The sequence below is a fragment of the Oryctolagus cuniculus genome, chromosome 2 (assembly GCF_051225735.1).
Source record: "Oryctolagus cuniculus isolate XC-2025 breed Fujian yellow rabbit chromosome 2, ASM5122573v1, whole genome shotgun sequence".
NCBI lineage: Eukaryota > Metazoa > Chordata > Mammalia > Lagomorpha > Leporidae > Oryctolagus > Oryctolagus cuniculus.
The window spans coordinates 120,528,799-120,553,423 of NC_142868.1; the positions used below are offsets into that span (position 1 = coordinate 120,528,799).

The 24,625-nt window shown below is 47.6% G+C and overlaps 1 protein-coding gene and 1 long non-coding RNA gene across 6 annotated transcripts in view; one reads left to right on the forward strand and one right to left on the reverse strand.

Moving 5' to 3' along the window:
• The window catches only part of RPIA (ribose 5-phosphate isomerase A), a 32,416-nt gene extending 8,900 nt beyond the window's left edge, over nt 1-23,516 (reverse strand). The window contains exons 1-6 of one of the 5 annotated variants that reach the window (XM_002709617.6): nt 23,175-23,513; nt 17,501-17,561; nt 15,629-15,684; nt 5,281-5,340; nt 2,022-2,086; nt 1,202-1,270 (exon numbers count right to left, since the gene is read on the reverse strand). In XM_002709617.6, coding sequence (XP_002709663.1) covers nt 1,202-1,270; nt 2,022-2,086; nt 5,281-5,340; nt 15,629-15,684; nt 17,501-17,561; nt 23,175-23,459 — 596 coding nt within the window. In that variant the 5' untranslated portion in view covers nt 23,460-23,513. Of the gene's footprint in view, nt 1-1,201; nt 1,271-1,530; nt 1,611-2,021; nt 2,087-5,280; nt 5,341-13,503; nt 13,674-15,628; nt 15,685-17,500; nt 17,562-23,174 lie in introns of those variants that run through there. The other 4 variants (XM_089326132.1, XM_089326130.1, XM_089326133.1 and 1 more) reach the window with 4 other exon arrangements.
• LOC108176197 (uncharacterized) lies at nt 13,838-16,053 on the forward strand. The gene is made up of 2 exons (XR_001792876.4): nt 13,838-14,487; nt 15,462-16,053. It is a non-coding gene; the product is annotated as an uncharacterized LOC108176197 (long non-coding RNA).
• Nucleotides 23,517-24,625: the final 1,109 nt, after the last annotated feature.

Genomic DNA, 24,625 nt, shown 5'->3' on the forward strand with positions numbered 1-24,625 from the left:
TTTATATAGTTGGTTTGTGGACGTACAGACTTTGTTTATGCTTTTTCTACAGCTGCTGTAAAATTCTTATTCTCTCTCTTTCACACACACACACACACACACACACACACACACAGGTACACGTGCCTTAGCCAGACTCCTTGAAGGAGACTCTGGGAGCCTGGTTGAAGACTGCAACACAAGTCATGTGTGGCACATTCTGCAGGAGGCAGGGCACACTGAGTCACTGCCCATGGGCAGAACATGGCCTGCTTCTTAGAGGTTCCCTGTGACAATCTGATGAGTGACACCTGAGTACCTGCTCTGCTAGTAGGGTTGACAAGCTGTTTCCTTCCCTATCTCATGGACATAAGGACCAGCACAGGAGATCCCCACTCAGCTTAAGAATGCTGTGACCATGGGGCTGGCACTGTGGTGTAGCAGGTAAAGCTACCGCCTGCTCCACTTCCCATCCAGCTCTCTGCTGTGGCCTGGGAAAGCAGTGGAAGATGGCCCAAGTCCTTGGGACCCTGCACCCACGTGGGAGACCCGGAAGAAGCTCCTGGCTCCTGGTTTCAAATCAGCACAGCTCTGGCCATTGCGGCCATATGGAGAGTGAACCAGCAGATGGAAGACCTCTCTCTCTCTCTGCCTCTCTCTAACTCTGCCTTTCAAATAAATAAACTAAAAAAAAAAAAAAAAAAAAAAGAATGCTGTGATCAGTTAGTGACATCTACGGTCAATATGAAAGCAGAATATAAGACGTTAGTCCTAGGGGCCGGCAGGGTGGCATAGCGGGTAAAGCCACCACCTGCAGTGCCGGCATCCCATAAGGCACTAGCTCGAGTCCCGGCTGCTCCACTTCTGAACCAGCTCTCTGCTATGGCCTGGGAGAGCAGTGGAAGATGGCCCGAGTGCGTGGGCCCCTGAACCCACGTGGGAGACCCAGAAGAAGTTTCTGGCTCCTGGCTTTGGGTTGGCGCAGTTCCGGCCATTGCGGCCATCTGGGGAGTGAACCAGCAGATGGAAGACCTCTCTCTCTCTCTGCCGCTGCCTCTCTGTAACTCTGCCTTTCAAATAAATAAATCTTTAAAAAAAAAAAAAAAAAAAGACCTTAGTCCTAGCAATCAGTCTCAGAAAGTCACAGAGTCTCTATTTCACCACAAGTTCCTTTTTGTGCGCTCTATTTCCCAGCAGGCAGTTCAAAACACTGGGCACTTACCTGAAGTCAGCGATCACGATGAAGTGACTGGCATACCCTGCCACGATCTTCTCCTGCGTCAAACAGCCTCTGAGGATGGGAAAAAAGAAAGAGTACAGGATCAAGACAGAATCTCAACTGGGGAACTAAGATCAGATACAGGAACCCCAAATCCACCCAACCTAACACTTAAAGAGAAATTCCACTTAATTTGCAGGGTGATGGAGTGGAGCAAGCCCTGGACACAGAATCAGCAGACCTGGGATCAGGCCTGCCCCTACCGCTGACCAGCTAAATCACCTCACGTCTGCCATCAGGAAGACCAAGGGACACAGAAGAAAATCTTAGGGACAATGAAGTAGATTTTACACCATTCGATACCGACTTGACTGTGAGAACCGGGACTTCACCTTCTTCAACTCACCACTCCCTGATCCAAAATAAGAACAACCCAGTTATTTTCCAAATAAATGAATGGCTTCCCTAGCTGCCCACAGAGGTAAGACAACCTTTAAAGCAAAGGCCACACACTGATCCCACAGCTAGCCCAATAATATGTGCTTTGGCCTGCCCAGTTTTCAAGGTTTGAGAGAGCAGAACACAGACACACAGAAGGCCATGAAGATGAATCACCCATCGCCCTGAACAGGCCCAGGTTCCTGGACACCACACTGCTGCTAATGCCAGACATGCCAGTCCAGCTCTCAGGACATTTGCCATCAACATCCTGGTAGAAAGACAGACTCCCACACATCACAGTGGCAATCCCACTGCATCGCACTTTGCTTTGGCGAAGATTAACTGGCAGGTACTCTTTAGTAAGAAAGTCCCCAACACTCACCCACCACCCTTGATGAGATTGAGATCAGCATCTACTTCATCAGCACCATCGATGGCGAGGTCAATCTGTGTTGAGGGGAGAGACAGACACAAAAACCCCTAAGCCTCATGAGGGGAGTCTCTGCTAACCTTCCCATGCACAGCCCATGAGACCCTCGGCAGCCCTAGCAGCTAGGTCCAATATTCTCACTTAACCGAACAAGCTGAGGCCACCTGGGAAGGCAGCAGAAGATGGCACAAGAACTTGGATCCCCAAGGGTGGGAAACCGGGATAGAATCCCTGGCTCCTGGCTTTTTAGACCTGCCATCTGGGGAATGAACCAGCAGATGGAAGTTCTCCATCTCTCTCTGTTGCTCTCCCTTTCAAATAAATAAATTTATTAATTAAAAAAGCAGCTGAGGCCCCATGATTAAACCCCTTCACTAGGGTCACAAGGAAACAAGCAGAAGACTTAGGACTCAAACCTGGATTAGCCATTACCCACAATGCTATACTTGTTCTAGTCACTGAAGGACTTCTCTCTGGACAAGTTAGAATTACCTAGAGCATGCATTCTCAATGTGGGTACCAAAATTCCCAAGGAAGCAAAAACTGTCTCTTGGGGGTAGGGGGGTGAAAAACCTTAAATATTCAATTGTTTTTGGCCTTCCAAAAAGCCACAAGTACATAAACAGATATACAATATATCAGTGCTATTAAATGTCCCGTTGTGGGGGGCCCCCCTTGCAGGGCAGTGATGTCAATTAAAAAAAGAAAACAAACAAAAAAACCCTGACAGAGAAGTCTTTGCACTGAAGTGGGCAGACATACAAGAAATTTCAATTTGTTCCTGGGTTAGAAACTACTTGAGGCATTCCCACTAAGACCCAAAGCACTGTCTGGGCCTGCCCATTCCCTCCATGAGGAAGCTCTACCACCAGCCCCAAAAGCAGCTGAGGAGCAAATGGGTTCAATCATCTCTCAAAAACCAAATCAGGGAAGTAGAGGACACCAGTTGGATGCCTGGATTCCAGCCCTTGCTCTTTCTCAGTCCTTACTTCCTGCTAATGCCCACCCTGGGAGGCAGCAAGTGATGGCTCAAGTGACTAGCATCACTGGCACCCAGGTGGGGGGCCCCAGACTGAGTTCCTGGCGCCTGGTTCAGTCCTACCCAGCTCCAGCTGTTGTAGACATTTAGGGAATGAAACAGCTGACAGGAGGCATAGCTCTCTCTCAAATAAACAAAACCAATGAAGCTATCTATTTCTCATCACTCATGGTACTCTGCAAGGACAACACAGACTTCAAGCAGTTTTTTTTTTTTTTTTTTGAAGTATTTATTTATTTATTTGTAAGGTAAGAGTTAAGAGAGGGTGGCGGGACACAGAAAGAGAGATTTTTCTATCCACTTATGCACTCCCCAAATGGCTGTAACAGCCAGGGCTGGGCCAGATGGAAATCACGAGCCTGGAACTCCATTTGGGTCTCCACGTGAGTGGTAGGGGACCCAAACACTTGGGCCATCTTCTGCTGCCTTCCCAGGTGCATTAGCAGGGAGCTGGATCAAAAGTGGAGCAGCCAGGACTCCAACCCAAGCCCACATGGGATGCCAGCATCGCAGGCTTTGTCTTAACCCACTACACCACAACACCAGCCCCTGAGCAGTTTTTTAAAACAGTATCATGTAGGGTGGACACTGTGGTACAGCGGGTTAAGACACAGCCTGCGATGCTGGCATCTCATATGGGCATGGGTTAGAGTCCCAGCTGCTCCACTTCTGATCCAGCTCCGTGCTAATGTGCCTGGGAAGACAGCAGAAGATGGCCCAAGTGCTTGGGCCCCCTCACCCACATGGGAGATCCTGAAGAAGTTCCTGGTTCCTGGCTTTGGATCAACCCCGCTCCACTGTTGTCACCATTTGGAGTGAACCAAAGGATGGAACAGCTCTCTGTCTCTCCTCTCTGTGTGTAACTCTTTCAAATAAATAAATAAATCTTTTTAAAAAACAGTGTTGTGCAAGGTACACACTGCACCCATGGTGCAGCTGCTTGGCATGGCTGGCATGGCACAGGTGTAAAGCCTACAGGTTTGACATGCGGCGCTCTCACTTCCCTCCACTCACACATTCTAGTCTCTGTCTGAAGCTTCAGCCTGCACCACTCTTCCACAACCCTACACTAACTTCAGGGTCAAGCTATGCTGTGGCAACTCTGGGGCCTGAAAAGTAGCCACCTCTTCTGTCTGGGCTCTGGGCCTACTCGCAGCCCAAACCACTCTCCACACAGCTGCTAAACAGGTGATGATGCCTGTGCTCTGGCTCTGTGCACAAAAATCCCCTGGTTCTCTTAGTGATCCCTCGAGGCCAAGGGTTTCTAGACGGCATGGAGCCCCTCACCCTACACTATGCATCGACACATTCCACATACTCTGTCCAAAGCACCCAAGCTGTACACTGTCTGTACAGGCCCATGTGCCCAAGCGGAAATATTCCCGTGGTTCCTCCTGCCCTCTCTGAAATATTCTCTCCTGCCCCTGCCTCCCAGCCTTTACAGCTCAGCACAAACTACCTCTTCTTGCAAAACTCTTCCGACTGGCACAGCTCTAGAGCCAGAAGTGCCCTAGTTCAAATTCTGGCTCTGCCACTTACAAACAGTGTGTGACCTTAGGCAAATGACTAACTCTCTGACTTTTTCATATATAAAATGAAATCATCTGACACCGAACCTCAAGAATCCTGAGGACTAAGTAATTTAACACAACACAAACAGCCCTTAGCATAATACCTGGCATGCAGTAATTAACTTGGATGGTGCTGGCTGGGGTGATGTGTGACATTGTTCATCCTGACAACTTCAGCCTCTTCTGGCCTGCCCCATGTTCAACCATCCTGACCGCAAAACTTAATTTTCATCTGTTTTCACTGGTCCGCGGCTGCCTCAGATGGTTATTTCTTATCTCCACTTAGGTGGCAAGCTCCATGAGTCAGCTTGCTCTTGCACCTCTGTAAAAGGGCCTACGATGCCCGGAGTTTTGCCAGCCCAGCCCTGCTAGCTCCCCTTTGCTACACTCATACTGCGCTCTTAGGGTTAAACCACAGGGGATATACAGGAAACTAACCAGCTCATTTGTGACAACCTCAGGCAGGATTAACACACAGAATTTTAGGAGAAAAGTTGGTGCCACTGACTTAATTCTTCCCTAGACTGACAAGATAACCAGAGCCATGCACAAGCGAGCACCATCAAAACAGAGAAAGACGCAGCAGTCTGCCTGCTCTCACCTCTGGGTGTCGATCCAGGTCACTGAGGGTTAAGCCATACTGCAGGATGAGCTGCCGGGCCTGGGGAGAACAGAGAAAATCACCCACAATCATTCGCTCTCAGAACATGGCAAGGATTCTCAGAATATTTCTGGATTTAAGTAAACGCTTAGTCCTGATCTGGCCCACCAAAAGGTAAGAGACGTAGCCCCACAAATGCTGAAACTGCTAGTTCCGCCTGGGAGCTGAAAAAAGGCCAACAGCATGCAGTGAAGGCTCCATTCCAGTGCTAGCTAAGAGCTGCTGCTTGGAGACAGGCTACTCAAAACCTGCTAAGGGGCTGGCACCGTGGCGCAGTGAGTTAAGCTGCTGATTGCAACACCAGTATCTCATATGGGTGCCAGTTGAAATGCCAGCTGCTCCAGTTCCAACTGAGCTCCCTGCTCTTGCACCTGGGAAAGCAGTGGAAGATGGGCCAAGTATTTGGGGCCCTGCCACCCACATGGGAGACCTTGATGAAACCCCTGGCTCCTGGCTTCAGCCCAGCCCACAACAGCCATTGCAGCCATTTGAAAGTGAACCAGTGGATGGAAAATCAATCTCTCTCTCTGTAGCTCTGCCTCTCAAATTAAATAATCTTTAAAAACCATGCTATCAGTTCCTAAATAAACCTTCTGGCAACATATGTTTAGATAAAAAAAATTCTAAAAATAAGAATAAGCACACAAAATATTAGAAAAGCTTTTAAAATAATCCAACAATATGAAAAAAGACTGAAGATCACTATGGAATGATACAGAAGCAAAAATAAACAAAAGAATCTATATACTCAGAAGAGAATATACAGATAAGACTTCCAGAATGTCTGAGGAATTCAGCAAATGTAGAATCCTAGACTACGAAAGATTTAGGTTGTTTGTGAAAAAAAAGTACCATTTACTTCACAGACATGCCTCCAGGCTGACCAAAAAGGGAAAGCAGTGGTTATGGCTACACATAGCTCAAGGGAGGCTTCACATCTGACCACACAAGTGCAAGTGATGAGGGTCTGTGTTTACATCACTGCTTTAAATACAGAGAGGAACCAAAGAGTAGGAAACTTTTTTTCCAAAGCCATCACTTCAAAATACCTACTCCTTAAAATAAAAAGCATCTGAATTTGAGAATCAGAAGGTCTAGATTCTAATCTTAAACAAACCAGCCACATGGCTCTTGGCAAATGTTCTTATTTCTAAAAAGATAGAATGGGTGAAATGACCAAGGCCAATCTTCTAATACAAAATGCTACGACTTTAGTAGTAAAACACAAACACCCTGGAATCTGTAATGTAAGGGATTTGGAATCCTGATGCAAATAAACTATAAAAAGTATTTTTTAAAGTGAAGACAACATTGGATGTTGGTGTAAGATTGTGGTTAAATATTTTTTTAGCATTGTTGTGATGTTTGTAAAGCTATTTTTTCTAAGAAACTCAACTGAATATATACAATGAAACAATACTATACCTAAAGTTTACTTTGAAAAAAAAAAAAGGAGTAAAGAGGAATGGTGTATAGATGAGATAGGATTGGCTATGAGATAACTTGAAATTGGGTGACAGGTACAAGGAAGTTCATTATACTGTGCTTTATCTTTTTTTTTTTTTTTTTTTTTTTTTTAACAGGCAGAGTGGACAGTGAGAGAAAAAGACACACAGAGAGAAAGGTCTTCCTTTGCCGTTGGTTCACCCTCTAATGGCCACTGCGGCCGGCGCACTACAGCCGGCGCACCACGCTGATCCGATGGCAGGAGCCAGGTACTTATCCTGGTCTCCCATGCGGGTGCAGGGCCCAAGCACTTGGGCCATCCTCCACTGCACTCCCTGGCCACAGCAGAGAGCTGGCCTGGAAGAGGGGCAACCGGGACAGAATCCGGCGCCCCGACAGGGACTAGAACCCGGTGTGCCGGCGCCGCAAGGCGGAGGATTAGCCTAGCGAGCCACGGCACCGGCCTCTTTATCCTTTTTCAAGTTCGAAATGCTCCACATGAAAAGCTAAGAAAAAAATGTTCACTGAAAAAATAAATTAAAAAAATACAATTTTGTACTTACCAAGGAAAAAAATTAAAAGGGGAAATAACACAAAAAAATGATACTACTGGATTATTTCACAGTTTCTAGATTTTTCCAAAAGCAGTATTAGAGAAATCATGCTAATCCCAGAGACGCTGGGGCTGTAGGAACATGTCAACCTCTGGAAGGCAGCCTCCAACACTTCCCCAGGATCACCACCACCTGGTACTCATGCCTTTGAGTAACCCCTTCCCACACTGTCCAGGGCTGGTCTGCATGACCAATAGCACACAGCAGAGGTGATGGTGTGATCCCTAAGGTCAGTTTATAACTGATGTTGCAAGGCAGGGAGAGTGGCACGTTCACACACACGTTCAGTTCATGGTACCTTGCTACAGCAGCCCAAGCAAACAAGTACAATGAGTTCAACACAACATTATTGGCTTAGTCAGAATGTGCAACCTCAGGTGCTCAACTGAGACCAGTGCTGGACCAGACACTTTCCCAGATGGCTGGCTAAGGAGCCTCCTGTCTGCCTGCCTCTTCCAGTGAAAACTCCTGAAGAAGCACAGAGTAGGAAGTGAATGATGAGCTCCTGCTTTTGCAAAAAGAAAGGAAACAATGCCTTCTCACTGCAACTCCTCCGCTGTGCTCCCAAGTGTCGCTTGTGATTAAAGACAGAGGCATGTGGAGGGCCAGCAGTCTTTCTGTTTTACATAAATTTCACCATAAAACCTAAAAACACATTGCATTTTCCTTTTATCATCTAATTAATGCGGGTCTGAAGCAAGACTGAATAATAAATGCTACTGGGGCTTAGGTCAGATCCTTCATTTTCAAAATCATTTAAATTCCTATAAGTTTACTTGTATTAAAAACCAGGGTTCAGGGGCCAGTACTGTGGCATAGCTGCCGCCTGCAATGCCAGCATCCCATATGGGCACCAATTCGAGTATCAGATGCTGCACTTCCAACCCAGCTCTCTGCTATGGCCTGGGAAAACATTAGAAGATGGCCCAAATGCTTGGGCCTCTACACCTGCATGGGAAACCTGGAAGAAGCTCCTGGCTCCTGGCTCCTGGCTTCAGATTGGCCCAGCTCTGGCCATTGCAGCCATTTGGGGAATAAACCAGCAGATGGAAGACCTCTCTATCTCTGCCTCTCCTTTTCGTGTAACTCTTTCAAATAAATAAATCTTTTAAAAAAAATTGTTATAGTTCAACCATTTTAAAGATGGCATCTGACCAAACTTAAAAGAAAGTAAGTTTGAATTTAAAGGGGGAAGAAAACTGAACAAATGAATTTTTAGAAACCTTGTGAGAGTCAGCATTGTGGTGCAGGGTGTTAAGCTGCGACACCAGCATCCCATGAGCACCAGTTCAAGTCTCAGTTACTCCACTTCCAATCTAGCTCCTTGCTAACGTACCCGGGAAAGCAGCAGAAGATGGCCTAAGTGTTTGGGCTCCTGTCACCCACATGGGAGATCTGGATGGAGCTCCTGGCGTTGACCTGGCCCAGCACCAGCTATCTTGGGCATTATTTGAACTGCCTTTCAAATAAATAAAAAATCCTGTGAACTTTGAATAATTGTTCCAGCCTAATTAACTAAAATTGGCCAGTACTTTCCAGTCTGGATCTGCTGTTATCAATGATCACTATAATACAAGTTAAGAGAATGTTATCATAAAAAAGCACAGGATCAGACTTCCAGTTAAAAATAGCTGCTTGAATACATATATTTAGCTTAGCTCCTTCTCAAAATCTCTTAAAAAGTACAAAAAAGGAATTTTTTAAAAAGATTTGTTTATTTGAAAGGCAGAGTTAGAGAGAGGGAGAGGCAGAGAGAGAAATCTTCAATCTGCTGGCTTACTCTTCAAATGGTCACAATGGCTATGGCTGGGCCAGACCAAAGCCAGGAGCTCCATCCAGGTCTACCACATGGGTGACAGGGGCCCAAGGACTTGGACCATCCTCCATTGCTTTCCCAGGCACATTAGCAGAGAGCTGGATTGGAAGTGGAGCAGCCAGGACTCGAACAAATTTCTAAAAGCTGGACCACTGATAGACAATGGTAAATGGCAGAAATAAGAGAGAAATCCTAGGCCAATAGTGGAAAAAGACAAGTAACAACCAAACAAACATCACAGAACCTCCCAAAGATTGAGGAATTGGGATTATCTACAAACTACAGGAAGTGGATACAACAGAGCAGTAAAACAGGAAAACTGAATGAAAAGTAACTTAAGGGGGCCGGCACTGTGGCGTAGCATGTAAAGCTGCCGCCTGCAGTGCCAGCATTCCATAAGGGCACCAGTTCAAGTCCCGGCTGCTCCACTTCTGATCCAGTCCTCTGCTGTGGCCTGGGAAAGCAGTGGAAGATGGTCCAAGTGCTTGGGCCCCTGCTCCTGCGTGGGAGACCAGGAGGAAGCTCCTGGCTCCTGACTTTGGATAGGCGAATCTCCGGCCATTGTAGCCAACTGGGGAGTGAACCAGCGGATGGAAGACCTCTCTCTCTAATTCTGACTTTCAAATAAATAAATCTTTAAAAAAAAAAAAAAAAGTAACTGTGGGGAGCAACTCGGACTAGACTAAGTTACTGGAATTAAGACTTATTCTATGCATCTGCTCTCCCACAATATGGCGCTGGGAGAGGAGTAAACAACTTCTACACAGCTGCCTCCAGTTCGACCAATAACCTGCAGGAGCTGATCCTGCTCCTGATTGGAGGAGGGCAGCGTACTCGGCGTGTGGGTAGCAGAGTTGGGATTGGTGGAAGAGGACTATAAAGGAGGAGAGAGACAACATGCACCAGGAACATCTAAAGGGAACATCCAGATAACATCTGAGAGAGCCGGCCGGCGGTGTGCCACTCCCCCACGGAAGTGGGGAAAGTGGCAGGGGGAGCCGCCCTTCCACGGAGGTGGAAGGGATGGCAGCCAACCCGGGAAGAACCAGCGGCAAACCCGGGAAGGGCCGAGCAGACAAAAGAACAGCGCAGGGTCCTGTGTCGTTCCTCCGCGAAGAGGGGGAGTGACAAGTAACTTAAAAGCTATTACACCTCCACCTCTTCCTTTCCTACTCCCAAAGTGGCAGGTTGGTTCTCTGTAGGTCAAACAGCCAGTCTTAGGCCTGAGTTGCCAGGCACAGTTGGGCAAAAGGCAGTTACTGCTCCAATGAGCTTTTGCCACACAGTAGCTACCCCTAAACTCCGTGGCTTATAGGAGCAAATATTTATGATTTCTCAGATTTCCATGGACTCATTGGAAAATCTTATCATCTGGATTGGCAAGTGTAAAAATGGCGAGTGTAAGATGGCCTCACTTGCATGCCTAGAGCCACTGTGCTCATGGCCGTTCCTCCTCCAGGAATCTAGTCTCAGCTTGTTTACACAGCAGCAGAATGGTCCCAACTGCCCCAGTGTGATAGCTAAACTAAGCCAGTCCACAAAGCCACCATGAGGGTCTTAGAAAGAAAAACCAAAGAAAACAGAGGGAAGAAAAACCAAAGATAAAAGCAAAAAGTTCTCAAAACTGAAGTGTAAATTTTCAAGATGAAATGCCAATACAACAGATGAAAATATACTCATACCGGGGGCTGGCGCTACAGCTCAGTGGTTAACGTCCTGACCTGAAGGCCTGAAGTGCCACCAACCCATAAGGGCACCGGTTCTAGTCCTGGCTGCTCCTCTTTTGATCCAGCTCTCTGCTATGGTCTGGGAAAGCAGTAGAAGATGGCCCAAGTCCTTGGGCCCCTGAACCCATGGGGGAGACCCGGAGGAAGCTCCTGGCTCCTGGCTTCAGATCGCCACAGCTCCAGCCACTGTGGCCAGTTGGGGAGTGAACCATCGGATGGAGGACCTCTCTCTCTCTCTCTGTCTCTCCTCTCTGTGTAATTCTGACTTTCAAATAATAAAATAAAATAAATCTTTAAAATAAAAAATATATACCCATACTGAAGAAAAGCAAAAGAGAATATAAATGAGTTCTGAGAGAAAACTAAAAGTAGGTTTCAAAGAACAGATTACAAATCAGAATGTATCGAGCTTCTCAAGAGCAAATTGAAAACCAGACTAAAGAGAAATTATCTTCAAAATTCCTAGGAAATTATTTAACATAGAATTGACTACAAAGTCAAATGACTGAATGTGAAAGGGTAGAATAAAGAGGTCTTCAGACATCCAGCGTCAAACCTGCATCCTATACACTTAGGAAGCTAGCTACCTACAGGATGCCCATCACAAAAACTGAGAGTCAGGGGTGGCAGAGCAAACAGGACCAAGAAACAGCAATTAGGTTTCCCAGAACTAGTGTTACGGCCTAGCAGTTAAAGCCACCACCTGCATTGGTGGCATCCCATATGGGTATTGGTGTGAGGAGGTAGATGGACTAACAGGCCATTAGGTTGGGTTCCAGCTGGAATGAGGAAAGGGGAAGTCTCTTTAAGAGGGTACAAAATGCATGCTTTTCCTCAGAAGCTGTTAGCAAAATACTCCTCTGAGTTTCCAGTTTTATCATGAGAATAGCAAGGAAGTAATGATTCTACCCTTGAGTTTTTGTTTATTGTGAAAACAAAGATTATCCTACCCTTCTGATGGCTTTTCTGTTTTACTATAAGCAAGCTAGACAGGTTTATGGAATCTGGCCTTTTGATGGGCTTTGTGCCCACCCTGATTGTTAGCTGCTGTTTTTTTCCCAAAAAAAATTATACTTAAAATACTCCATCAGTTTCCTCTGCCTCTCCTGGAGCCCTGTCCAGGCTGCTACAGCAGGAAGTTTCCAACTTAAATCTTGCTTTGCTCACTGCCTAGTCCACGTGGAAATTCTTCTTCCAGGTCAGACAGGAACCAAGGTCGCCTTTCTTCGCTGCCATTTTACCTATAACATAGGTTAGAGTCCCGCCGCTCCCTTGAGATCCAGCTCCCTGCTGATGGCCTGGGAAAAGCAGCAGAAAATGGCCCAAATGTTTGGGCTCCTGCCACCCATGCAGAAGACCTGGATAAAGCTGCTGATTCCTGGTTCCAGCTGGCCCAGCCCTAGCTGTTGTAGCCATCTGGAGAATGGACCAGCAGATGGAAGATCTCTGTGTCTCGCCTTTGCTCTTTCTGTTTCTCCTCCACTCTCTCTAACTCTTTCAAGTAAACAAATCAATCCTAAAAAAAAAAAAAAAAAAAAAAAAAATTCCAAACTGTGGAAGTGTGAGGAGTCAGATGGGTTAACAGGCAGTCAGGGTGGTCCCAGTGGAAACTGAGGGTGCAAATCTGCAAGGTCAAAAGTGCCTGCCTGCCCACTCCTTGAAAGCTTCCAATCTTATGAGAACAGCAAAGGGAATGGCATTCCTTCTGAGCTCCCAGTTCCCTGTAAAACAAATTAAGTGTCCCACCCTTCTCATGGGTCTTTTTGTCACATCAAGAGCAAGTAAGATAGAATGAAGGATTGCAAATCAGGTCTTTTGATGGGTTTTGTCCCTGCCCTGTAACTGAATGTCAAATTTTTTTCTTCCCCATAATTGTGCTTAAAAACCCCAGTACCACCGGCCCCTTAGGTTTTTCCTCTCTTGGATCCCCTCCATGCCACTCTGGCTGGAGGTCTCTGACTAATAAATCTCACTTTTAAATCTCTCTGCTTGTCCGCTTGGAAATTCTTCTTCCATGTGAGACAAAGAACTGAGGTAGTACTATTTTCTCTGTTGTCATTTCACCCATAACAAAAGGAGACCCAAAGACAACAGCTGAGTACAGCAGCCTACAGCACCACCCACCCAGGACTTCACCAAGTGATGAAACTGATGGAGTGAGACATCCACTGCCAGAAAAACAGATTTTCCCACCTGACCAAGAATTTGGTGTTGAATTAGTAAGAGATTACAAGCAATCTAGGAAAGGGGGGGGAGGCAGGGAGGAAGAAGTGGGAGGGGAAGAGGAAACAGAAGAAAAGCAAAGCAAGGCAAAATTTACTTTACTGGACAGTCAAGAAGAGAAATCAGCACCCTGTAATCAGACAGGGCCCTTAAAATCCCATTTGGGGTGGCAAATGTAATCAGAGGCATACCCCTTAAACAGCCAGTGGGTTCTTGCCTAATAGACAAGAATTCTGAATACTGGCATACATGAACAAGGCAGCATGGTAAGTTTTTTTAAGAAATGCATAGGAGAGTGAGGGCCCCATCCAAAAGAGAGGGAAATCTGGATTCTTACCGAGTACCAGGAGCTTGCCATGTGGAGGAGCATGCAGGCTAGAAAGCATAGGGCGGGTGGCCCGAAGGCCACGCGCCCCGAAGGTGCAGCAAGCGGGTCCAGCGCAAAAGGGAAAAGGGCCAAAAAGGCCAAGGAACGGCTGGGCCCACCTTGTCCCAGGACTTTAATCCACTTCCAAAGGGGAGTGGTTAATTAGCCTGATTGGCAGGTGGGCACACAGGTGTGGCCAGGTAGAGGCATGAGGTCACAAGGGTGTGGTGAAGGCGTGGCCTTCCAGCTCACAAATATGATCAATTTTATCCTGCATGCCTGCCTTAATAACACTATGTGGTCTATCTGTGCTGTGGCCAAAAGAGTCCCAAAAGAGTTACAGAGCACTGCTAACTCAAAAAGAAAGAGAAAAAAACAAAACCAAAATGGGGTTACTTAAGCTAAGGCCACCAAGCACCAGGAACTGCCCAGACCATCTGTCAGAACAGACACAGGTGGTGAGGCCTGATAAGGGCTGGAGGACATTACATCATAAGAAGCAGCCAACCAGCTGGCTACTGCATTACTTCACCCACTACTGCACGACTGGTCACACCAAGATGACCCCCAACACACCACTGGTCACACCCAAACACCAACATCTGGCTGGTGACACCCAAGAAGATGAGCCTGTGACTGGTGGCACACTAGAGCACACTCACCGCCCACCTGCCCCAGATGGGGATAGAAAGGCAAGCCTCCCAACTGCTCTGTATCCCCTCGGGGACCAGGGCTCAGTGCCAGCGAAACTCTGCCTGAGTGTTCACTGACTGAAGCGCTGCTCGCCACTCCGCTGGAGCCAATCTCACCTGCACGTCCCAGCTACTGCCAGAGCTGACATCGGAGCCGGACCAGACCTCTCATCAGGTGACCTCTCCAACCCTTCTCCTTGCCATCCGTCTTGGAACTTCGAGCCTACTGCCCAGAGTGCCAGCCATCCCTTGACTCCTGCCCGTAAGTGACTGTTCTGAGATCCGTTTGGACTCTGGACTTTGACTTTTCGTGACCATGATACAAACCTTGAGAATGCAGCATTCGTATTACATCCTTAGCCATGAGTGCTTAGATTGGTTATGCCTTTATGCTTTGTATGTGTTATACTTATTACTATTACCTGTGGACTAATGACATATTGAGTGGTATTGATCTTTGGATGTGTGCACTGAATATATATTGAGTGGTACTGAAAAGACTATCACAATTCTGTATGATTCTTCCCCGTGCTCCGACACACTGCATTAGCCTTGTCAAGCTGTGTGACAAGTGGTGCTCACAACAGGGACACACACACTCAGACTAAAGAATCAAATAGCTCAAGTCTTTTTATTTAAAAATAGCACACTACCCTCACCCTCAACCCCTTTAGATGGACATACTTAGTATGCATGTCTAATTCCTTAGCCTGACTACCTGGAATCCCTGCCTACACCCTCTGTTTTGTCTGACTGCACCTCCCACATGGCTCAGAAGAATGCTACCCAGTCTCTCCTTAACCAGAACTGCTTCAGGCTTTTCTAGGAAAACCAGGCTGTCTGGGTTGTCCAAAGCTAAGTTCATGAAGTCCCAAAGCACTAGCTACCTGTAAATCCAACCCACTTTTCTAGTTAGTAAATTTCACCTTGGCTAATCCAATGAGATTATATATATGTATATGTACACACACACCCCTTCTCAACGGCCAGAAGAGAGACAAGACAGGCCTCCAACTTAGCACCTCTTTTCCCTTCTACCTCCCAAAGTCTATTCTTTCCTTACCTTTCCCTGTAATTACTTGGCTCTACTATTCTCCTCTACCAGCTCCTACAATTTCATGCTGAAAGTACATTAGATATGGAACCAAAATACTGTGTTTGTATTACTAACACATCAATTAATTCCTTTCCGCCTTTTTTCCACCTGTAAATGGGGATAATACTCCTTGAGGACAGAGGTCCCATCTGCATGCTTCCCGGTGCCTGAACTCAAGCTGCCCTGAAATATTCACAAGTGAACAGAAGCTCCTGTGGGTACTCCTTCCTGCCCACAGGCCCACCTCCATAGAGCCAGAGGACCTGGCAGCAGCTGTTCAGATGCAGAATGGAAAGCAACGACAAACCTGGAAGGAAGTGGGGATGCAGACAAGGTTCAGATTCTCCTGTTTCACTCTTTCAGCTGTGGAGACAAAAGCGTATCTGATGGAACAAGAACACAAGGCTCAGCCATTCTCCCTCACTGCCCAGAGGAGATAAACTTTGAGATGTATTCCTTGCCCTTGAATCTCAATTGGGTCTCACACCCTATTGCTTTTACACCCCACCCTGCATTCTTTTCCAGGTTCCCAAGGCCCCCCCACCCACCCAGTTCCTGGAATTCCCCTCCCCCTGCTGCCCCCTACTCCAACCCCAGCCTAGCCTTCCTTAAGATCAGGCCCCTGGGAGTCAAGGCCTTCTGCCACAGGCTCCATCTTGTACACGCAGGCAGTTGGTCACCTCCCTCTACAGATTTGTTTTCTCTGAATAAATCCGGTCTGACTGTAAATTCATACACTGCCTACTCTATTCTGCGCCTCTTTTCCTAACATTTTGGTGCCCCGTGAGGAGGCACCAATCTGCAACTCTCCTCACTTTTTTTCTTGTCACTGGTATATTTGCTCAAACCCAGTAGAAAGGACAAGGTCTGTCTCCCACTGACAGCTGCCTTCCACTCTGTGTCCTTGTCCTTGGTGTAACAGCGGTGACCACCCTTTCAGACATCAGAAGCCTAGTGAGTGAGGGGAGCACTAACCAGTGTTCATTGTCGTTACATGCATGACAACATCCTAAGAACTTTGTATGAATGACCTGTTTGAAGTCTAACAGCCCAGAAGGTGAGTTACAACTCTTTCTCCATTTCGTGATGAGGAGACTGAGGAACAGAAGGTCGAGCAGCTCGGTAATCACACAGCCTTAGCGGCAGAGCTGGGGCAGGATCCCAGGCAGCCTAGCTCTTCAGCCTTCACTGCTACCCTCTACTGCCCTGCCCAGGGGAGTTTAAGTTTTGCCTTCAGGAAAAAATATAATCATCTATATGCCCCAGAGGATGGTTATAGGGGATTTATTTTACTCATTTTGAAATTGTTACCTTTTAGGAAAGTTTTATTAAAAAAAATCCAAGAAAACAAATCTTATAAAATTCCAAGTCTTCCTAATCAGAGTCTACATCCTGGAAGGCTTAAATGTCACTATTATAAAACCCACAGCAACTTCTGGGCCTTAAAATTCTTCGCATAACTGGTTAAGGTAGAAAAGCACACTGTCTGACCAATGAGAAGGCTTCCAGAAGCCATCACACTGGCACTACAGGTCCTCCTTAATGACAAAGTATTCCTGGACTTTGCCTTCTGGGCTCTGCCCGAGGCACCTAGAAGACAGATCCCCATTCATTCAGGCAAGCCTCTCTTCTGGGCTTTGTTATGAGGAACAAAAAGCAGGGCAGTAAAACCTGTTAAACAGCCACAGGGACTGATAAGTGCCCAGTCTTTCCTAAGCACAGAGACAATGCAATCTGAGTGAAGTCAGCACCTTCAGGAACCAGCTACCAACTGCAAGAGGCCCAGGTCCTCTCTAGGCTCAAGGGAAGGGAATGTTCACTTTGGCCTCGGATTTGTTTGCATGAGAAACCCAAGGGCTTCAGAGGAAGCCTGAGACCACACAGGACCTCTGATGTCATCATGATGATTAAAGCTCCCTAGGGAACTCCTGCTAAGTCAGCTCCTCCCCACCAGCTGAGCAGAGTAAACAAAGGCAAGGGCACCTCCCAGAACTGACAGGAGGGATGGAAGACTCCCTCTCCTGAGAAGGGCAGCAACGCTCTACTGACAGGCAGGCAGGTCCTTCTCCCCAGCTTGGCACTGCTGCAGCCACAATTAACAAGTGCAAAACGGGTGCCCCACTTCCTTTACCGCACCCCCATAATCACATAAAACATCCAGTAGACAGTCAGAACGTACCTATTCGCTGCACAGCATGGACAATTGTAGAACCACTTCCAATTCCCAGCACTTGGTTATTCTGCCAAAAAAAGGGAAGAAAAAGCAAAATTTATTAATGTCACATTTTACGTCCTCTTCAACTCACTTCCTAAAGCTATAAAATTATAAACGGCAATTCACCAACACAGGTGCAAGGTAGCTGACAGAAACATCACATCTCAATCTCAGTGCTGTACTTCATCCTAGTGATCAGGGGCAATTAATCAGCAAAGCCTTCCTTTCATTTTTTTTAAAAACATTTATTTACTTATTTGAAAGGCAGAGTTACAGAGAGAGATAAGGAGAGACAGAGAGAAAACTTCCATCCGCTGGTTCACTCCCCAAATAGCCTCAACAGCTGGAGTTGGGTTGATCCGAAGCCAGGAGCCAGGAGCTTCTTCTAGATCTCTCAAATGGGTGCAGGGGCCCAAAGACTTGGGCTATCTTCTACTGCTTTCCCAGGTGCATTGGCAAGGAGCTGGATCGGAAGTGGAACAGCCAGGATTCCAACCCGCGCCTGTATGTGATGCTGGCACTGCAGGCAGCAGCTGAACCAGCTAAGCCACAGTGCTGGCCCCTTCCTTTCGCTCCTGACATCGCCAATGTCATCACTTCCTCCTTACATTCAACCAGACAAAATGGCTTGGTTAAGAGCGTGAGAAACAGTCATCACCTGTAAAAAAAAGATAGGATCTCTAACAGATAGAGAAGTGCCTCCTGGGTGCAAAAGACAAGAAAGCGTCACAGTGCCAAGGCTACCTTCATGAAAGGGGACGGACCTATGAGCAGTCAGACTACAACCAACAAAACAGACAAGAACTAATGGAGCGCTCAGCTCAGCTCTATTTCCTGGGATCAGTTTCCTGCAAATCTGAGATAAAACAACTGAAAACCAAAGTAACAGCTATCATTCACTTAGCCCATACCAAGAAGACATAAATGTCGAGTCAAATCTCACAACAAGCCTTGAGTTAGAGACCCGTTTTCCCCCACTCTGGAGATTAATTCAACACTGATGGAAAAACATTAGGACTCTGAAAAGAACAAAAGAGATTACTGGGTATCCTTTCAGTGGAATGCTGGAACCTGCTTATCTGACCTAACCCCACAAGGGGTAGCTTTGTCTTTGACTAGGCTATCTAACAGCTCTGTAGAGACAGACTGTAACTTATAGAAAACTGTTAACAAAGCAAAGAATTCTTGCCCACAGAAATACAAATTAACTGAGATGCAATTGATTACTATCCTAGAAACAGATCTTGTAAATTCATCTTAACATTTTTGACTGCATATGAATGTATGGACTTCTGTTGGTATGTTTTGAATGTCTGTCACCTCCAAAACTTAGGCTAAAATTTAATTGTTGTTAAGCAGGACTAAGAGGTGAAACCTCTAGCAGCTCTGGCCTCATGCATGGGTGGGATGGGGGCCCACCCATGGCACCAATCTCTCCCTCCCTCTCTCAGATGTGAGCACCTTGAGAGTGGACTTCCCAGCCTCTAAGACTGTGTGCCGATCAACTTCTGTTCACTGTAAAAGGCACCCAGTCTCCGGTATTCTGTTACAGCAGCACAAAACAGACTTACGCAAGTGTGAACAGGTTCTAACACCTTTTCCAGTTCCCTTAATATTTAATAAAGTGTTTGACATATTCATTTTATATCTGTATCATGATTTTACCTTTTTTAAAACAAACCCTCTTTTAACAATACCAATCTCTCCCCCTACACAACCTCACTTTGAATATGCAATTTCAGGAAGTTTAATTTGCTGAAATATTTCAAAGTTCTTAAGTTTCAAGAACTCATTAATAATCCACTTGGCAAAGGAAAGCCCAAAGTGAAACTTTCTTTGTAGGAGGAAGAGAAGCCTCAAAGGCCCCTAGGGACAAATTGAGGGCCACAGCTAAAACCCACTGCCTACAGGACAAAAGCCACAGGAATACCCAAGGTCAGCCTCTGTGTTATGTCATTACGTGTCATGGTCATGGTCATTCTCAAAGTTAAACTACCAGAAAAGATTAGAAAGAATTACCAATAGGTAAAGACAGTTACAAAAAAAAATATATATATATTGCCTAAACCCACAACTTCATGCTTGTATACTAAAGATGCTTGTAGGTGGGCCTCTTTCATTTACAGAAGACTTTATCCATCCATTTCTGTATCTTTTACCTGGTAGAAAGCCCCTTGACTAGCTCACAGTTCCAGTCACCAAAAATACCAGAGGGCTTTGGCCACCACAGCAGAGCTTGCATTAGGTCAGAATTCCACCTGCAGCAGTACCCTTGAGAAGGCAATGCAATGAAAGCACTTGGCTGCCTGGGCGGCCCCCAAAGGCAAGTGAATGGCACAGCGCAACACAGAAACATTCAGAATGTCTAAATCTTTCAACAGACATCTGCAAGCAATGAGAAAACGTCCTTTTGAAGAAAAGATTTATTTATTTGAAAAGCTGAGTTAGAAAGAGGGAGAAACAGCTCTCCCACATGGGTGCAGGGGCCCAAGGACGCGGGGGCTATCTTCTACTGCTCTCCCAGGCCATTAGCAGAGAACTAGATTGGAAGTGGAACAGCCAGGCAGCAGCTTAACCCATTGCATCCCAACGCCAAGAAAATGTTTTAACAGCCATGCTTAGATAGGCTTAACCTGACCTTTACACTTGGCCTGAAGATGAGCACTCCAGCTATGCTGTAATTCAAGTGCAGGATTCCTCATGATCAAGTTCAGCCACACACCCAAGTCACTCACAGACGCCCAATAAGCAGGCAACACAAAGTTGAACTCAGGTGAATCTGACGACCTCCGAGAAGGGCTCCTCCTGTGGCTTCTGGAAGAGGTCAGAAATTACAGGGACCTGCCAAACTCCAAGCTCTTCAACCATGTGCTCTTGCTGCCTGGGAATCAAATGACTGTCCAGGAATCAGTGCCCCAGCCAAAGCAAACCAGAGGTGGCAAACAGCAGAAGGCCCTTCTAATGGGTAATACTACACCACGTGTCATGTGTCCACCATCCAATATTCACTCACCTTATCCAATACAGCAAACTTGAACTTCTGCTGACCACTTGGAACTACTGTCCCTCAGCTTCTTCAAGATAAGCAAGCCAAAAAACAAAGCCCAGGCTCCAAAGAGAACACAGGGATGAGGGACAGACCTGCAGGAGAGACAGTCCTGCATGTTAACTCACCTGGGTGGCCCTAACCCTGGAAAGAGGCAGTTCTGAGCCCAGGGATCCGAGCCCAGGGTGGCTATACACAGGATTTAGCTGCGACCTCTCCAAGTCCTCCACCTACCCAGATGTGGAAGCAGCACAACACCAACGCGCTAGGAGACTGGAAACTCTTCACCCCAAAGATTCTAAGCAAAGGGCCACCAGTAACTTGCAACCTCCATATCTGTGTCCACGCTCCACAAAATTCAGTAAACATTTACCAGGGAGGCTCCACCAAGGCCAGCCCGGAAGGAAGATAAGGTTAATTACCGGCCAGGAGTTTACTCTTTAGGAGACTGGGGAGACAAACACAGAGATGATTAGAACACGAGGCCAAGAGAAAGCATCTAAGAAGTACAAAGTGCTACAGAATACAGAAGTAGAGAAATCTTGCTTTCCTCAGGAAGCCAGGGAAAGACTGAAAGGAAGCAACGGCCTCTAAACCAAGCTCTGCAGGACAAATGGGATGGTAACAGGTGCCCTCCAAAGGCTAATGGAGATCTCCTACGACCACCTGGTAACTTCATGGAATGATCCGGCCTGAATCTAGTGTGTGGGGTCTCAGGCCTGCAGTGTGGACTTGCACGCTGTTATTTAACGAAACACTGAACTGTAAAAGAAAAGTCGGGGCGGGCAGCATTGTGGCACAGCAGGTAAAGCCATATCTGGAACTAGTTTGAGTCCCAGCTGTTCCACTTCTGATCCAGCTCCCTGCTAATGGCCTGTGAAAAGCAGCGGAGGAAGGTCCAAGTGTTTGGGCTCCTACCACCCACGTGGGAGACCTGGATGAAGCTCCTGGCTCCTACCTAGCTCAGCCCTGGCCATCTAGGGAATGAACCAGCGGATGGAAGCTATGTCTGTCCGTCTGTCTGTCTGTCTCATCCCCCTCTCTCTGAAGCTCTTTCAAATAAATAAATCTGAAAAACAAAAAGTCAGGAAGACACGTGCCTCCAAAATTGAATGCACTCACTACAGGACAACATAGATATGGAGTTGTTGGGGTCAGCATTGTGGTGCAGTAGCAGGCTAAGCCACCACCTGCGTCCCCTGCGAGGGAAGGTTTGAGTCCCGGCTGCTCCATTTCCGTTACAGCTCCTTGCTAATAGCTTGGGAAAGTACTGGAAGATGGTTCAAGTGATTGGGTCCCCACCACCCTCAAGGAAGACCTGGTTGTAGTCCCTGGTTCCTGGATTCATCTTGGTCAGCTATTGCAGACATTTGGAGAGTAAACCAGCAGATGGAAAATATCCCTCTCTCTGCCTTTTAAATACATAGGTCTCAACAACAACAACAAAAAAGTTTAACAGAAAAAAAAATGGATGGGTCTGTTCTAACCATAAAGACTTCATTTGTCCTGCTATTAACTACTCACTTATGCAGGTATTTTGAATGTTCAGCTTACTGTGCCAATTTTACAGCTGAGGAATGGAATCCCAAATACAGAGCCCAAAGTCTCTGTTAACTGCCATAGAAAATTCTACTGCTAACCAGACTTGCAACAAGCCACAGTAGAACAGGTCAGCAGTGGAACAGGTGGAAGGGCTCTGGAACAGGAGTGACCTGGTTTGGCCATCCCTTCTACAAAACACACTGAGCCCCAGGTTATCACACTGGTCCCTGTAGTGAAGCTCAGAAGACATCACTGTGCAAAATCCTTCTGCACAGGAAAGCATTAACCAATGTGAAAAACTGTGATCAGAAGGAAAAGGGAACCTGACACCACTTTCTAAGTAACAGAAAAGAGAGAACGCCAACAAGGCCAAAGAAACTCCACCATGGGGCAGAAATACTCCACTCAGCCACACACAAAGCCCTACCATTAAGATAATTAACCGGACGGTGACAGCAAACCCACATGGGTTAAAAGGCTCCACTACGATAGCCCCACACCTGCCACTTAACACACAAGCGGGGCCACGTCCTCACTGGGGTGACAGGTGACCATCTTCGCAGCCCTCCCTTAAGGACAGGATCCGCCAAGCTTCCAAAGGGTCCACTCGGCCCTGTCAAAGGGAGGAGGTTTAAAGTTCCTGGTTTCCGCCTTCGGCTCGGTCTCCCTTTCCCTCCAAAACGCGGCGAGCGCGCGCTTCCCGGGACAGTGAGAGGCAAGGACCTGGAGACAGCCCAGGGTGCTGGATATGGAGGCCAGGCGGCAGGTGCCTCCAAGTCCCCACTCCAAACACCCGACACCGCCACGCTCCACTTTGCAAACGCTTCCAGCTGGACGAGCAGTCTTCGGAAAGCTCAATTTTTAAGGGACTCTCCCCTAGGCAATTCCACGCCCAACAAGCTTTGAAGGAGCGGAGAACAGGCTCCCAAACTCGGGTAAAGTGCACGCCCTCTCCCGCCTCGCGCGGCCCCTTGCCTTGCCAGGAACCAGCCGCGCCCAGGCAATGGCACGAGCTCTCCACGCTTAAGACAGACGCCCTGAACTGCTCACCCTCACGTGGTTCTCCACCGCGGCGCGACCCGCCAGCTTCTTGGCTTCCTCGGCCTTGGACATCGCGGAGGGGGCCGGGCAGACGTTGTTGGCGTCCAGGCCGCTGGTGCTGGCGGTGCCGGTGGCGCCGCGGGTCCCAGACTGTGCACGCCCCGGCGGCTGCACGTGGGAGCCCAAGAGGCCCCAGCTATTCCCGCCTCCGCCGGAGGCCGCGCCCCCGGCCCGCCCGGGCAGCGGGGCCAGGACCCGCCCGTAGAGGGTGCTGAAGGGCCCGGGGCGCTGCATGCCGACGCCTCACCCCTGCCTCCGCCGCGGCCCCGCCCCTGGCTCGTCCGGAAGTCTCGTGTCACACGCACACGGCACGCAGCTCGCGGGGCTTACTGGGAAATGTAGTTCTGTGGCTTCGTCGGCCTGTAGTCGTGCCCCAGCCTGGACTACCAACCCCACAATGCACCGCAACCGGGTGTGCAAATCGCCAGTGACGGGTTTCGGCGCATCTGTCGTTGAGGTCTGAGAGAGCCAGGGGCTGGGATACCCTGGGGAGTTGTGTTCGCCTTTTCGTTAGATGAATCCCAAGGGTTTTCTGTCCGTCCATGCAACCGTGAAAGAGACCTCAAGCCTGCCCCTGTTGTTTTCCCCACCAGTGAGAACATGGGGGGGACAAAAACCCCTCAGCAGTGTCTTAATGTGGACGTCGCGACCTTCGGTTAGGGGTGGCTGCTCTAGATTACGCCCGAGGAAACGCACTTGCCACTCCGGGGTCCCGCTGTTGTTCATGGTAGAACCCGCAGACTCAGGACCTCAAATTCAGTATGCCCTACCCTGGACGTTGTGCACTTGGTGGTGTCGAGTGACTTGCTTCGGCGAAACTGGGCCTGCTTCCGCGAAGACGAATCTGCCCTCTGGAGACGTGGGATAGTCCCTGGTGACCGACGAGAACTTTCACTCTGTGTTGACAGAAATTTTTTTAGTCTGTCTTTAAGGTTTCTTGGTGTTTTAAATGATAAGGGATGAGGGATTCTTACCGCATCTTACAGCCGACGAGTGCCGGCCCTATCTTTACCCATCACTTGGATTTCCATAAAAGCACGTGGCCTTTTGAGTTTCCTGTCCATGTTCGTGGGATCCCTTCTGTCTGCTCATGAACTCATCTTCAAACCCATTCTCAGCCTTCTCTCTCTTCTTTTTTTTCCAAATGTAGTGAGTTTTTGGGTTTTTGTTTGTTTGTTTGTTTTTTAGTGTTTATTGATTTGAGAGGCAGAGATACAATCAGAGGGAGATACAGAGAGAGATGTCTTCCATCCGATGGTTCACTCCCCAAATGGCCCCAATGGCCAGAGCTGAGCTAATCTGAAGCCAGGAATCAGGAGCTTCTTTGGGGTCTCCCACGCGGGTGCGGGGCCCAAGCACTTGGGCCATCTTCTACAGCTTTCCCAGGCCGGATCAGAGAG